The sequence below is a fragment of the Lingula anatina genome, chromosome 4, assembly GCF_051362555.1.
Source record: "Lingula anatina isolate TDL-2025a chromosome 4, LinAna3.0, whole genome shotgun sequence".
NCBI classification, from domain to species: Eukaryota; Metazoa; Brachiopoda; class Lingulata; order Lingulida; family Lingulidae; genus Lingula; species Lingula anatina.
The window spans coordinates 8,999,867-9,016,806 of NC_141770.1; the positions used below are offsets into that span (position 1 = coordinate 8,999,867).

Here is a 16,940-nt window from a genome sequence, read left to right on the forward strand (position 1 = left end):
AACAGAGTGTTCTGGCATACGGATTTTCAAATAACCAATCCTGTTTTGAAATCTGGCACATTCTCTCACGTTAGGAGTCGCCGAAGACCCAAATTAAACAAAAATTGGTAAAGTGCTTTCTACATTTTGGTGGGACAATATGTTACAAATATAGGGGCCGTGTAGTCATTTGCCTCGGGTTTTTGGCCTTACATGCTAGGCAATGCCTACTTACTGTAGTACCATTCAAGGCTGAAATCTAAGGCAAACAGTCACTATAATTCATACATATTCAATAGGCACGTACATAATTTGCAAGTTAACCCTTCATAACACTTAAATGTTAAGAAACATATCAATTTTAACTGTTGGATTACAGGCTTATTTCAAACGTCCATACTCAGGATTATTGAAATCGAAAGGTGCATTTCAACTGTTGTAACTTCTCCATGGGGACATATCTTCGTCTCTTGAATGCACTGGCGACTGAAATAACATATTTAAAATGAGAATTTTAGAAACACAAGAAATTATTCATTCCACGGTTTTAATTCAATGCAGTAATTGTTCTCTTTCATATATATAGTGAATACGTTGTGTTTCTGCTGTTTACGCAATTTCCATATAAAAGTCTACATATATATCAATATTTTAATATTTCAAGACTAGATATCGTCACAAATATTTACGAAATACAAGTCGAACTGGGCATTCCCTCTGTCTCTCAGCTAAAACAGATAAACTGCCAAAACTTGGGAGTTACATGTACATTTGTACTGTAAAAAGAAACCCTGGCATATAATACAATTTTGAAATCCTCCATCTTATTTCAAAGTGTTGTGCTCACGCATTTCTGCCTGTAGTGAGACACGCCGGTCAATCAACATGCAAACTGTAGACTACAAGTACATGTACTTACACGTTGTTGTTGTGGCCGGGAAGAGCAGGTAGCTTTGCACATACCAGGTACCATATTCTACCCACGAGGATCGTCATTTCGTCCTGATATCTTTGCCTAACATCATGGCTCCCTGAATGAATACTTGTCACTTGCAGTTGGCATAATTTGAATAACAATACTGTAACAGGTAAGGTTGGTCGCAGGCGCATGATTGTGTTAGAGAAGTTCTACCTGCCCAGGAACGAGCCGCGCCCGATTTAGAAATACACTCTATTCGAAGAGCTGTGTTTCCAGTTTGTTTTTTGTTACCTCCGCCAAGGAGGTTATGTTTTCACCCCTGTTAGGTTGTTTGTTTGTCTGTCATCAACATAACTCAAAAAGTTATGGACCGATTTTGATGAAATTTTCAGGAACTGTCAGAAGTGGGCCAAGAAACAGATGATTAGTTTTTGGTGGTGATCTGGATCAATAATCAATCAATAATCAATAATAATAAAACATTGATGCCTTGGCGGAGGTCTGCGCTCTCGGAGTGCTTTTCTAGTTTCTCTTGTAATGGAGACGTGGAATGGCGAATTTCTAATGAAGAGCTCCAAAATAGGTTTATACAGAATAATTTTCTGAATGGTATTGGATAGGGTATACCTTTGTGATTTAGAGATCATTTCTGAAATCTTTATCTTTAATATCGATATATCCCTTGCTTAGTCTAATTAAGCCTAACCATTGATTTAAAAAGATGGAAAATGCAAGGAAAATCATGTAAAAGTTACACTTTGCGGGATTTACCCGCCAAAATGAAAATCCCTCGGGAAAAACATTGTTTCCTATTAGCAAATCGTTGCTTAAGCCGTTCCTGCATTTAGATTCGATGTTTTACTAAATTTTTTATTGAATGATTGGCCAGTCCTTTGGAATGTCATGTCTTTTTGTGCACTTCAGAAGTAACTATCGACGTTAGGTACTTTTATCCGAGGGGTTTTACAGATTTAAAGGTCTGAATAGGGAAAGATAAGTAGCTTTGGAGAATAAGTAGACATTAAAATATGATTTGGGGTATTTTTTTTTCAAACGCGTACAGTATACATGAAAGATCAAAAGCAAGGGCTGTCAATACTACCAAATTTCTTCAAAGAGAAATTAGTTATATTAAGAGAAAAAAACTAGTCTTGCTCTGCAGAAGAAAAAAACTGGAACAAGGACGAGGTATAATAATAATAATCCGATATGTTTATTGATACTCCGCAGAACAGTTCAGATGCGCGTGAAAATAAAAAAAGTTCAAAATCTAACATTTGAAAGACTGGCAAGAACTGATAATAGACAAAATATGTTTTTTTTAATTGTACTGGGAAACTTTTTGACATTAGTGTCTTGTTTTCATCAAATTCCATCAAAAACAAATTCAGAGGTTGTAACAATTTTAAAAATGCAAATAATCTGCTGTCATTCGTGCACTTACGCACACGCGCATGTAACCACACTTTGTACTATGTCGTCTTGTTGATGTTTGCACACCAAATCGAACAGTGGCCAAATTTTTTTTCATGTTTTTAAGATTCCTGGCTGTTTTGACAATCGATGTTCTTTTTGAAGTTTTCTTTTCTTTGCACTAAATCCGAAAATAAATATTATACATGACGTAACTGTGGATGAAAATTTACATTTGCAAACATTTGAATCAGAGGCGACATGTAGACATGGGCGGTTTACAAGATTATCCAAACCTTAGCCAAATTCAGAATTATATATATATATATATATATATATATATATATAAAACTGAAAAGGTTACGCCAAAATCAGCGTACTTGTAGTGACTTTTCACATTCACTTAAAATTAGCTCTGGTTCTCGGTGCTCAGCGATGACAAAATCACATGACATTGGCATGCATGACTGATATCTAACCAAGCCCGTCTTTCTCAATTACCCCTTACTCCCAAAAAATTTTTTAATGTATAACAATACAGAACAACTTAAATTAGAACGCTCTTGTGAACATTTTAGGCATGTTTTTCACTTTAAATATTCAAACGAACCGAAGTATTTTATAAAAGGTTTACTAAATTGCCTTGGTAGAATATTGAATTTGCCATTTAGAATAACAAAATACTTCGAAATAACATTTTGAGATATTAATTCCGTAAAACTCTTAAATAAATAATTGACCAAACTGTAAGAGTGGTCTTAAGTGTAACAGATAAAATAACAATCCCTATAATCTTATTAAAAAAGTAAAGGTTTTGTTTAAGAATTATTGTTTACTATCTTTTGACCAAATTGACAAAAGTTGACGATCTAAGAATTCAGTGATTTTTTATAATACTATATCTCCTGAAAATTGGGCTTCGCAACAGCTGAAATGATTTTAAAATTATGAAATGCCAAATGCTTTGTTTGATATCAGTCCTACAGAAACATTTAATGAACGAAAATATTTAAATGAAGTCCCGTTTTTGTTTTTCGACACTTTTTTTGTCTTAAACGGCATAAAATTATCACAATCCTGGCAATTTTTGTAGCCAACAATAGGAACAGTTTTCTTATCACAAACACGACTAAGATCCCATTCTACTACTGCAATGCTTCATTAATTTTCATTATTATTTATTTATTTCGGACAGCAATCTTTACCCCACCCATGGTTTAACTTTTTTCTGAAAAACAGGTATTTGATCCCCGCCCAGCACTGAAAACACCGAGAACCAGAGGAAGTCTATTCACAACCACGGTGCCATATTCATGATTGTTAAAAAATCGTTGTAGTACATGTGGACAATTCTGCAGTAACGTGGGCACATTTTGGCCGTTACATAATGTTGAGGTTACTAAGGCATTATACGTTTGATTAACAGTGTCTTTTGTAGATTTACATCTTTCCCCTTTTTCGAATGAACACACGATAAATGTTATTAAAAGTTTCCTATATGTATTTTACGTAATGCATTTGTAATGTCTTTCCTTTCCCAGAAGTCAACACCATTTAAAATGAATAAGAGTACATCTTCAAGTTCACATCGAGGTGTCAAGTTGCAGATTTGCCCACACATAATTTTCAGTGACAAATAGAAAACATATCTCTTCTTGGAAATTAATATATGACAACTTTAAAACAATCACTTTATCATTTTTATACATTTATCATTTTTATACAGACATTATTTCTGTTAAATGATAACTTCAGTTCTGACGTTTCAGGTTCGGAAAGGGACGGGTATCAACCCCGACACAAAAGTATACATAAATTACCCCTATAACACCATGATCAGATAGAGCACTATACTACGACACAGTAACATACAATTACCAAAAGAAGCAAACCAGCAACATGCAGGGCGGACGCTTAGTATGGATTTAATTTCTATGAGAAGTTTCATAAATAAAAGGCTTATCTTATTCGACTTTTAATTTTATATACGTTTTGGAGCAGAATTTTACAACCAAAGGCAAACATAACATTCCGTACTAAATGTCGTCCCTGCAAATCAACAAGCAGACAAGCGTCGGCATAGGAAGCAATCTTGGCATGGGCTTGGGTCTGTGTATGTCGAACACAAAACGTGTCTCTGAGTAGGACGCTTCTGATATCTTCGTTAACGGTTGTTAGTGTCACTGGAATTAAAGGAATAAATTCACATTCCTGACACAATGTCTAAAGATCTGATAAAACAGTACATGTTCATTGCAGCAATTCGTGTCAGTATCCTTTGCGATAGAATTAACAAATCGCAATTAAGCTTTAAAATGATACAAGTATATATATTTATATTTTAATAAAATATTTTATTAAGATATTGAACCCTCATGGAAAGTTAATGGAATTAGAAACAAAAGGGTGCCCAAAAGACACTGAGGGAAAGCTAAGAGAAAGTATCCTTCACGTCAGTTGGATGTCCGCATGGTCAGTATGTCTAAAGTGCACCATTTCGGGAATATATCGTCAATGCAAAACTGAGAAGTGCAAACATTCATTTTCTATCATCTGTACGGAACTTACGAGAACCTGCTGCCGGTTTCAGTGCCATCTTTTCAGCCTACATGGGGCAGTAAGAGTAATATGGCCTGGGGGAACCTTTCTTCTCCGTCTTCTACTGACCTTGTTCCTATCTGAGCACCTCTCGCCAAAACGCTCACCTTATTTACATAATGATGAAGAGGCCACCCACTTTCCGTGCAGACGATTCGGTTTAAATTATAGTTTGTTTTTTGAGAAGGCACAATAAGAGCGTATTCTCAGACATTTAGATCGATCTGTCCCCGTGGGGAGTCTCACTAGATAACTGTCAGATAATCCGGCTTAAATGTCCGTCCCGCCGTCTACAAGCTGTAAGGGGGTAATTAACTTTCGTGCCCGCTCGGCTGACAGCTATTTAGCGTGAACCCTCAGGGAGTTAGGTCGATCTAGTTTGGATCGATCTAATCTCTGGGAATGGGGTCTAAGTCTCCATCTCGAAAAGAGGATAAGGGGGTTGATAAAGTCATAATGACACACACACACAACAAACAAATAAATAAAAATAAAAACGCGTTTTCAAAGACAACATACTTGATAATGCGTGACTGGGCATACAAATCAGCTTTCGCAGGTCGATGAACGAACCATGTGATAAACACTAAACACGACTGACCAATGGACATTGTTATATTGACCTCAGACCAATGATATTTATAAGACATATTTACAAAGATGTCTTTGCGGATAGAAAAAAATATAAAATTGCGTCTGAATAACAAAAAAAAAAAAAAAAAAAAAAAAAAAAAAAAAAAAAAAAAAACAATTAGTGGGACATTCAGAGTTAAGAAGCTGATCTGCTTTTTTGTAAATATAAAAATAAAATGCTCGCGTCTTCCATTTTGTGGCAGCTCTTTAGCTGATTTGACATCACTTGTATAGCACAGCAAAACAGCATTTATTTTCATTGAAAGACTGCTTATGCATCTAGCACAGTTTTCAGAAATAAAAAAAATTTTTTTTTTCAAAATTTAATTTTTTATATAATTTATTATGACATAAATTCAAAATTAAAAGAAGCAATTTAAACACTTAATGTCTCACATCTATAAATTGTTACAAGTACAAGTACAATTTGCATTTGTATTGTTAAAACAATAAAGCCTTACCGTTGGCATCATTACTAATATCATATCAAAATGAAATTATAAAAGATTTAGTTTCATCCATCTCCTCACAAAATAGGGAAATGAGCTCACTTTTGCTCTAATTTTTAAAACTTTTCATCACCTGTGCTATATATTTTACGAGCATATTTTGGACAAAGCAAGTCGAGAAATGAAGTTACTCCATTCACATACACGTATTATTTTAGTGAACTGCATGTAAAAGGGACAAAATACCAGAATTATCAATCTATTCAACTTACTTTCAGCTTAATTGTTCAACCACTTTGTTCTACAGACAATGCATTTCTTCCTGTTAACTTTGAACAGAATCATTTGTCAGTATTTGATATACTGCTGAAAGCAATTATAAAATTTCATAACAAAATTTACATACTTAAAAACAAGACTTAAATGTAAAATTAATAATAATGCAAATACTCAAAACAAATAAATTGTTTCATGGCACTTAACAAATAGGCATATAACCTGAATGAATAATTCAAGTCAGTCTATGAATTGAAGCAACAGCCTTAAAATATTTTTCTGCAAATTATACTGGATATAGTTAGGAATTTATATTGCACATACAAAAAAATCTGAAGATCTTTCCTTCCAGCTGGGCTGAAATCAAGAGATGTGACACTTCCTTTTTCTTTTCAAAATTTCAAAGAGCAACATGCAGATTCCCTCCTTACTTGTCTGCAAAATATTTTGTACCACTTCCTTTCAATCATAAAATTAAGAGATAACAACTGTTCATTTTGGCAAAAAAAAAAAAATAAAAAAAAATAAAAAATATATATATATATATATATATATATATTTTTTTTTTTCCTGGGGTAAAGGACAATTTTCCCACACTAACCAATGGTAAATAAATCCAGTCTGGCATTCAAAGTTAGTCCCTGTTTTTTTTCTAAAAAGTTTGGTTTTTTATAATATTCTCGTAAAAGATTATTACAGAGCTTAGCCATCTATGGAGGTCACGTGATGTGATGGCAAGCACAAATTCCAGAATAACTGTGTTAACTGCTATTCTGGTGGTAAAGCAGAATTTTTTATATTTCTGTGAGTTGTTTACAATGTATTTATTGTGAAATATGGATATTATAAGAACAGTGGTTATCCCTTTATATTAAAAATAAAATTCAACAAAAAACGCCAGCTATTGATGATACCATTTGCTAATACTTTTCTATCAAATTAAGGTGATAGCCAATTCAACACATCACAAAAAAAGTCAATTGTTGCTCATAGTGAATATAAAATAAAAATTGCGATAAAAAATATGAGATCAAATGTATTCCATGGATGTTAAAAATACAGATTAATGCATTTTTTCATTTAAGAATGTTAATTTCTATAAATTAATATGATTCAGTATGTTTTCATATTAACCATTTCCTCAACATCTCTACTTTATAGTTTACCATACAACTGCAGTTTCCAATAATAAACCTTTCATGTTCACTTTTTCAGAATCCGCTTAGATTTCTTATTCCAGACATGAGCCTTGGTTTCAAAAAAATCTCTGAATATTTATCGAATCTCATACAAGACAAATCTCAGGAACCATCAAAATTAAATTAAAAAAATGTGGAATTCCGTGTTTACGTGGATCATGTGCTATTCCTTATAACTGATAAATTACAATGTGTTAGGTTACACCAACAGGGTCATTTCTGGCCTTTAAAAAATCAACCTCCATACCATTTATAGTTTCTTTGCTCATGAAAAGTCTTGCCCTACATCTGTCATTTGCATATTAAAATTCTCACAACTGTCAACTTTTCAGGCTCTAATGTCTGGTAAGCAATATTGTTTAAAAAGATTTTGCATAGTTCACAAGAAGTACCTTCTCTTGAAATAAGTGGACAATGAAGAAAAGAGCACTTTACTTTAAAAAACTAAAAATTACACAGTAAAAAGGTGAAGAATGAGAATCACATTCCACTACTAGAAAAGCACTCCGAGAATGCAGACCCCAGCCAAGGCAGCAATTTTTGATTATCATTGATTATTGATTGCTTATTGATCCGGATCACCACCAAAAACCAATCATCTGTTCCTTGGCCCACTTCTGACAGTTCCTGAAAATTTCATCAAAATTGGTCTGTAACTTTTTGAGTTATGTCGATGACAGACAGAAAAACAGGGCTGAAAACATAACCTCCGTGGCGGAGGTAATAATAACTTTTCTAAAATATTGCAAATCTGAAAAATATTTTTTGGGATTTTGATAAATCATATCAAAATGGTTATGAAAAAAATTGATTTTTATGAAAACTTGAAAAAAAGTCTTCACAAAGGCTTGGAATCCATAAAAAAACAAAACAATTATCTTAAAATACACTTTCTCTTTTTCCCTCTCCTTAATTAAAAATATTTCAGTTTTGATTTTTTAAAACAAATTATCTACAACCACATGCTCATTTTTATGGCTTTGCTATCCAGAAGTTGCAGGACATTCTCCAGAACCCTGAGTTTCACAGGCTGAAAGCTATTACCAGCATTATACACCCTGTAAATCTGGTAATTTTTTTTCAACTTCTGTGCAGCCTTAAGCTCTTGGGACGAGATCTCAAACATGTCTTTATTTTCCGCAAAAGTACTTTTCACCTCAATAAAGACCTGCTTTTCTTCAGCAATCCACTCAATACAGAAATCAAAAGGCTTCCCAGATTCTTGTTTCTCATTCACCCAGTGGATAACAAGGTATTTCTTCTCTATCTGCTCCCTGAACTTGGCCTGCAAGAAACTGTTCACCCACTTCTCTCCCCATTCCCCGATATGCTTCTTATCGCCGACAAGAACCTCAGCAACTGGAGGAAGTGCAGTCTCTATATTAATACCAGTGGTGTCTTCATATTGCACTTGTTCTATGCTGTCTCCGGGGCCAAACAGTGCAGGCCCCAGAGACCGTGGTGGTGAGGAAAACAGAGAAAATAAATCCGATTCTCCGCCACGGGATCCCATGTCTTGACTCCCCTGCTGATGATGGTGTGAAGGGTCTACTTGTGGACCAGGAACACTGAAACCAAACTGAGAGGGTACACCAAACTGAGGGAGGGCTTGGTGCTGCACTGTTGGAAAACTGTCAGGAACATGCTGGGTTTGTTCTGGTCTTTGGTTGACAACTGAAAAATGAAGGTCGTATTCGTGTGCATGGTGCATGTTTCAGCCATTTATAAGCACATCTTTCATACTTATTTTCAAAGATTTGCTGAAAAAGTTCAGTTCCCATTACAAATCTCATCAATTATATGGAGTTGAACTACAGACAGTCATAGAGAACTTTAGTTATTCCCATTAGAACTATTTCAATGTACAGAAAAAATTACATTACAGACCACAACCAGTTATGCAACCATATCTCAAAAGGCTGATACGAAAGGAAAAAAATGCACACTTATCAGAATCAAAATGCATTTACTGCATTGCACTTTTAATCTCTGATACCTTGTCCTGTCTTGTCAACAGGTCTTCCAACAGAGCCATCTTCAGTTGTGCTGCTACTCTGCCCTTGGTCTATTGGGGCATCTCTGCTGTCTGCCTTCGTCACTTGATTCTGTCCACTAGATGGCTGTATTTGAGGCAAGACGGGACTAGTTCCCACCTGACTGAAAGGACCATGGTCTTTCTGTGCTCTTTGAGATGCATGGGTATCTCCATCTTTTACATGTAAGTGCAATGGCTCAGAAATTGGAGTGCTGCCCGTTGAAGGCTTGCCTGTAGCTTGTGGTTGGGATCTTTCTGAAACTGCCAATAATTTTTTTTTCAATTTTTTTTCATGGACTTACCAGTAGTTTATGTTTTTAAGCTATATATAAATGTTCACAAGAAATATTATGCTTGTCAATGACTGAGCTCATGCTGATACCAGTCTCCAAATTTACCATAACATGAAATGTATTTTAATAAAAAAAAATTGCTCTCTGACTTAGTAAATGACTGATGCTGTTTTACGCAAGTCCATACTGCAATATGTTTTCATATAAAAATATAGTCTTTAAATGTTGTAATACAAACCTGAATCAGTTGGTGGACCCATTTTTTCCTTTGGTGGTGGGGGTGGCCAGGATGTAAGTTCTCCTGCCTCTGGAGGGTTCTTTTTCTTCTTTGCTTTCTCATCTTTCTCAGTCCAGTTAAGGTCATCAAGAGGATGCTCCTTAGATTCTGATGACAGATCAAAACATTTGGTTGATCAAAAAATCTTTCAGAAATATCAAATAATATTCATTTGTCAAACTTAGGTATGAAGACTAAATTGTCACTGAAATCACAAGTACTGATATATCCTGATTTTGCAATTATGATCAAAACTAACTTGGCCTGGCACATTATAAAATTGACACTGACTTGACTCAACTCCTTAAAACTAGTAAAAGTTTTGGCCTGACTAGCTGCAGGGAAGTATTTGAGCAATTATGTTTCCTCTTGACATTCACTTAACAGATATTTGCCAAATGAAAATCCTGCCAAAAAGCAAAAACAGCAGAAAACTACAGAATAAAACTACGAAAATCCACATACTTTCAACCAAAATAATCAACCCAGGACCATTTACAAAACTGTCTGATATTTCAACTCCACACAAGTAAGACACTGTCAGAGTGTAAAGAGACTAATAATGGCAAAATGCTCAAGCTTCTACTACATTGTACCAATACTTATTCACAAGTGTCCATTCTTACCAGTCTTTTGAGAGGGTCTTATTAACAGCTGGTCAGGTTCTGGCACCGCCCATCTTTCCTCCTCTTCAGGCAAAGCCTTTATCTTCTGTTCTCTCTGGAAGTCTGCATCTGTCATCCCACCATCTGGCTTCTGGATGTGCATCCTCAAAACCTGCAGAAAATTCAGGAGCCCAGTCTCCAAATCTTGTGCAGAAGCTGGAAGGAAAATCTTCACCAGCTCCTTGTCCATATCTCTGTAGGATTTGACGCTGTCCTTGTGGACATAAAACTCACGCTCGTTCTGCAAGATGCACTTTTCTTGCACGGTCACATTAACATGTGGCTTGCCTTTCAGTCTGTACACAACATCCAGCTTACTGCTTTGGTAAAATATAAAAAGTTTCAAGACAGCAGACACCTTCTTTTCTTGCAGTTTCTTGTACACAGTGGGGTGAAAGGAAAACAAAAACTGTTGTATATAAGGCACCACTTTATGAATATATTGCTGAACTTCTGGGCTTGGGCGTGTGCTCTCTGGGACCACCTCCTGTTCTACGCCCTCGGAAAGAGTTTTGATTCCAACAGCCTTGAAGAAAAATTCTGCCCTTGACCTCAATTCAGTAACTTGGTCCTCAGAACTAGACTGCTGAATACCTGTAAAACATTCAGATATCACAGCACATTAATATTTATAGTTTATCTTTTAGTATGAGACAAATCTTAAATAAAGGGTCCTGTCACAAAGAAGTACTAAAATAAAGGTATAATAACTTTTTTTTATTTGGCTGAAATTGGAAGAAAATTTTCAACTGAATGGTAGTAAGAGATATTTCCTTCATTAGACATAAAACAGTGACATCTTTAAGTTAATAAAAAAATACTTTTTTTAAATAACCATTTTGGTGTTTTTTAAAATTAAAATTGCTTTGAATATAAACACAAGAAAAAAAATAAAAAAATAAAAACAATCATTTCTCTCTGTACCTGAAACAACTGTTACAGGTTCAGCCACCAGCAGGATCTTCTCAGCCACCTGTTTCTTGAAGAGCTCTGCAAGACGTGGGTCATCTGCCAGGAGCGGATCCTCTTGTACCTGAACCCACTTGTTGCTGGAGGTCGGGATCACATCAGCAGTTTCCAGTAAATGTTTCAACTGCCCCACAAAAATCGAGTCCAATTCCACATTGGAAGCATCTCTGGGTTCTGAGAGGATGCCTCTCCCTTTCTGGCCAACAATGCCACTTGGGTTTTCCTTCTTTTTGCATTTCTGGCCAAGTATTTCAAAAATCTTGTAAGCATGGAGTGTGGCTGCGTGGTTGGGCACAGGGTTCTCTTCTGCTATTTCTTGTAGAAGTTGAACATACTCTTTCATAGTGGGGGTTTCCATGACTTGTAAAATACCTCTGAAGAATGCTTCCATGTCATGATAGACATGGGCCAATTCCCTCTTGTATTTCTCTTTTTGACCAGTCATTCCAGCACCTTTCCCCTGTGCACCATATTTCTGCACCAAACCCGTGGGATCATGCCAACACACCATCTTCAAAGGCAGAAATTCACCAGCTACAAATGCATTGGTCTGGTAAGTGGCGCCATCTTCATTAGGAACAAATATGAAGTCATTCTGACCAAACAATTCTTTCAGTTCATCTGCTGTATATCTACTTTCAAAATGCCAATACACATTCTTCATATGCCTTACTGTGGTGAGAAATATTTGGCCTTGACTGCTTGCCTCGGACCATTCTCTTAGATGTTCAAGTATGGCTTCATTAGACAAGAAAGTTTGTATTCCAAGTTCTTTGCACAGAGCTGATTTCAAATTAATCCCCCTTGCGAGATATGGAACATGCTCTCCTAGCAGACTTTCTATTTCTCTGTACCTTATATATATGCTGCTGCCATGCAGAAGTACATTTTCCATCTCTAAATGGTCAATGGAACCACCTCTATTTCTGTAAGCACCAAATTTTCCTTTCTCTGATGGTATCCACGGCAACTTTTTCACATTCATAAAAAATGACGACTCCACTTGTTTCAGTTCTTTTTTGTCCTCGTCGTAAACTGTGGCCAGTTTGTAATTGGCATACTGAGCCTCCCACAAGCCATCTAATGCCTGGAGTAGAACCACCATCTGTTGGTATTTGGCTGGACTGTCCACTTGGCTGGTCAGCTGGTCAAACTGTGGGCAAACCTGGTCATCAATGTAGTATCTGCCCTCATATGCAGGGAACAAGTCCTTCATCCAGGCCCAAGGAGATGAATCCTGAAGGTGAATAAATTAATTCTAAATTAAACCAAACACTGAAAATTGTCAAATTCATTAATTTGTTTGTTATTGACTATGAAAGGTACGTAATGAATTTCAAACCTTTGTATACATGTAGCATAGGTTTAATTTTTCTTGTAAACTTTCAAATATTGAAAAAATACTTTTCCCCTTATCACCAAGGCATACCATATCTCAAACCATTGCCAAAATTACTATTTGTAGACTGGTTTTTGAATCATAAAATTAATTTGAAAATAAAATTATTCCAAAGTACAAGCCACTCTCATGTGGAGATGGAGGGGAGACATAGACTGGTGAATTTTATTTGTAACTGTGATAAGCACAAATTTAAAACTCTAAAACCGGTGCACAGATAGTATTTTTCTTAACATTTTTGGATGAGTATACCTTGCTGACAAAGTGCAAATTCCACGAATATTAATCTAAGACTTTTAAATTAATCTTTTTGAAGGTCTTATGAACAATATATGCCTTTGAGATCAACATAACTACATGTACTTGCTGAGAACTAGAAGTTAAATTTTTTATTTAATATTCAATATTCACATTTACCAATTCGCTGTGTTTAAGGACCACTTCTTGTTTGTCCACAGCCAGGAATTCCTTGACTCCTAGTGCCAAAAGAAACATCTTCCATTGTTGCCTGTTTGAAGTGGTCTGTTTGGATGACAAGCCAGAAAGGTCTAGGTAGGCACTACTGACAATGTTCCATACAGAGTCTGTAAGGAGAAAATTTCTCTGAACAAAACACAATTTACAAAACTTATTATAAAAAGCAACAACTAAAAATAGGATTGTCTCATAGTAGCTGAAGGGTTACAGCAGTCTCTTTCTATCTGACTATTCCTACATCAAATGATTACCTGTACATGGACCAGAGCCTCTAGTAGTTTGGGCTGCCTCATTTTCCTCTGACTCATATCCTTAAATGTCACATAATGTAAGAGAGTTAAAGCTTGTACTAGTACATACTGATATTAATGTTTGCTTGTGCGTGCATGCATGTGCGCATGCAATCTCAATGAACCTACAGTTTTTTCAGATTCAAGATGCTATTACCTGGAAACATGCTGGGAAGATCAAACATGCTGAGATATTCCCTGGAAAGTTGTACAGTTGTGTCTTGTGGGTTGGCAAAATGACCGTTGGTCAGTTGAACTTGAATGACCCTCCTCACTTCCAGCATGTTCAAGGACTGCTTGTCACTGGTCCACTGCTCTTTGATCAGTTGAACGTAGGCCAGCAGCAAATCAGTTGACTTCTCCTGCAGACATTGTGGTGATAGAATAATAATATTTGTTTATTTCTAAGAGAGTTCAGAAATGGCGTAAAAATATTTCAATCTTTCAACTCAGTATGTGAATGGATGGATGGATGGATGGATGGATGAATGACTGGGCTCATTGGTGACTAGACATAAATGAAGTCAAGGAATTAATAAAAGAAGTAAATGGCTATTCACTTATACATTTTACTTTTAAAGAATGAAAAGAAGAAAAAGTTAATCAAACAATTTAAATAATCCTCCTTCACACTGTCAATAAATAAACTTAAAGATAAGGTTTAGGCCAAAACAAAAATCAAACAACAACAACAATGCTAAATCAGCCTCATTATTTCACTCACTTTCCATTTCCCAGAGGCAAAGCATGGAAGGACATGTTTTTTGATAACATCCTCTGAACTGATGTGTTTGACACCCATGTTTTCTAGCATCCTCTTAACTGAAGCGTTCTGGACACCGTCCAGTGATCTCAGGACATCTGGATGGACAGTAGGGATGTCCTGCTCTAAAACTGTTAATGCTGCTTGCATCGAGGCACCTGATCAGGAATCAATTCTTTTTTTTTAATAATAATGTCATAAATACAGTTAGTTTATTTTTTACACATATTTTAATAATATGATTTGTAAATAAAAGAAGATAATATTAGTACCCTTACATGCACAATGTCACAATGTCTTAACTTTAACTAGAATTACATTAATTTAATCTTTTTCAACAACTTACAAATAGAATATCTATGACTTTGTGGATGGAATAAACATTCAAATATACAGTAAATAAATAAATAAAACATCCACTGTAATAGCTTAAAATTAAACATCTGATTCATATGTACACATACTGGCATTCTTCCCTGCTGGAGACCTTTTTCCAGCTGAGAAAAACACAGTATTCTCTGAGAGAGCAACAACTGATCCATTCACCAATGGAATTATGGGTAGGGAGAGGATGGTCTCCATGGTGACATGATAGTCATCTGCTGGTTTTTTTTCAAGATGGTGGTAGAGGCAGGCAAGCCAGAGAGCAGAATCCAGGACAGTCAATTCTAAAATGAAAAACAGAAAGCAACTGTTACACTTCAGGTCTTGTCATTCTTACGCTTAACAAATACAAACAGTTGTATTTGTCTATATTTAATGTCCAACTATTACGTTTTTTCTTCTGTGCATTTTTGTACTTTAAAGTACAGAATCACTTCTTACAAAATTTTAATACAATGTTAAATGCAAAACTATGGCATATTAAATAATGTTCTAAAAAATCCCATAAAATATCCATAACATATCCATTCTATATGGTTGTCATCAGCACATGATATAATTAATTTGTCTCCTTGATGCAAAAGCATCAGGCTAAGAAATGTCTATATATATATATATATATATATATATATATATAAAGGGCTCAAAAGCAGAGCAAAATTACCTCTCCCAGAATTAAGCTGATCCTTTAGGACACCTCTCAGGACCTCCACCACCTCCTTCACCTCAATGCTGCAAACCCCTAAGTTTTTCAACAGTACAGAGGATACTGACTTCTGCACGGCTTGATCCAGGTAATATTTGCCCAGATATTTCTGCAGGAGTTCTGGAGACACAATCTCTACTGTGCCCTTGTGTTTACACATCACAATCTCTGTTGGTGTTTTCCACTCTGAACCTACATTTTGAAAACACAATTGGACAGGAGTATTTTTGAGAAATCGAAAGCAAGTTCAACTTCAAAAATTTGAAATTAACTGTAATTATATTAATAGTGCCTCAGAGGCATATCTTGTGGTTAGGTGCATGTAATTACCAGATGGTGCTTCTTGCATATATTTTTTCAACTGCCGCTTTTGTTTTGAAAAGAGTAGATATAATCAGAAATCTATGGCTACTTTCCTGTACTGGGTGAAAATTGGCAAACATTATTTGGACTTGAAAGTAGTCAATTCAAAAAATTATTTTTGAGCTGACTCATTTATGAAGGGTGCTCTCTCTCTCTAACTCTCTCCCTCTCTCTCTCTCTCACACACACACACACACACACACACACACACACACACACACACACACCTACCTTCCTCTTTTCTCATAGGGAGGCAGGGCATTCCCTGTAAGAGCTGCAGAATTTGTTTGGCCACTGGCTGAAAGAAGTCATACAGCTCCCCCTCTACAGGGACATGCTTCAGGAAGGCCACAACTGCACTGATCTTGTCAAACTCGGGGTGTTTCTAAAAACAGATAGCAACAACATTAAAGTTGCATATAAATATAGGTACGACTGACATGCATGCCCAAACACAAATTTAAAATAAGAGCATACTTAGATGTAGAAATGAATATGGGAGAACAATTAAATAAAACTCATACACCCAAATGTATCAAAGACATAATTATACATACATTTCCACACATGCACACATATACCAGTACATTAACACTAAATGTTTAAATGTTTGGAGTTTGGGAACAGCTCAGAGTACTCTTGACAAGTGACACAATGCCGCCTGTGCCACTCTGAGACTAATGAACACGTCCCATGGCACATCAAAATATTTCAAGAGTGATAATTTTTTAACTAAGACTCCATTCCCATACCTAGATTGATCTAGAAGGATTGACCCATCGCTGTGGGGTTTTCTCGCTAAATGGCACTCATCTTAAGTGGCTTTCATGTCTGCCATGCCTACTGAAACTGT

The 16,940-nt window shown here is 35.7% G+C and overlaps 1 protein-coding gene and 1 long non-coding RNA gene across 5 annotated transcripts in view; both read right to left on the reverse strand.

Annotated features, from left to right (window-relative positions):
• Positions 1–4,220: 4,220 nt before the first annotated feature.
• LOC147762245 (uncharacterized) lies at positions 4,221–5,613 on the reverse strand. Its single transcript, XR_015333732.1, has 2 exons — positions 4,880–5,613; positions 4,221–4,494 (listed from the first exon to the last, which is right to left on the reverse strand). It is a non-coding gene; the product is annotated as an uncharacterized LOC147762245 (long non-coding RNA).
• A 1,225-nt stretch (positions 5,614–6,838) lies between these two features.
• The window catches only part of LOC106181565 (uncharacterized), a 34,379-nt gene continuing 24,277 nt past the window's right edge, over positions 6,839–16,940 (reverse strand). For 3 of the 4 annotated variants that reach the window (XM_087011058.1, XM_087011056.1, XM_087011055.1), the window contains 11 exons: positions 16,319–16,472; positions 15,683–15,916; positions 15,099–15,302; positions 14,596–14,792; positions 14,029–14,233; positions 13,522–13,688; positions 11,661–12,942; positions 10,698–11,330; positions 10,033–10,179; positions 9,463–9,762; positions 6,839–9,140 (listed from right to left, as the gene is read on the reverse strand). In XM_087011058.1, the coding sequence (XP_086867184.1) occupies positions 8,419–9,140; positions 9,463–9,762; positions 10,033–10,179; positions 10,698–11,330; positions 11,661–12,942; positions 13,522–13,688; positions 14,029–14,233; positions 14,596–14,792; positions 15,099–15,302; positions 15,683–15,916; positions 16,319–16,472 (4,245 nt within the window). In that variant the 3' untranslated portion in view covers positions 6,839–8,418. The remainder of the gene's footprint in view (positions 9,141–9,462; positions 9,763–10,032; positions 10,180–10,697; positions 11,331–11,660; positions 12,943–13,521; positions 13,689–14,028; positions 14,234–14,595; positions 14,793–15,098; positions 15,303–15,682; positions 15,917–16,318; positions 16,473–16,940) is intronic. The other variant, XM_087011057.1, reaches the window with a different exon arrangement.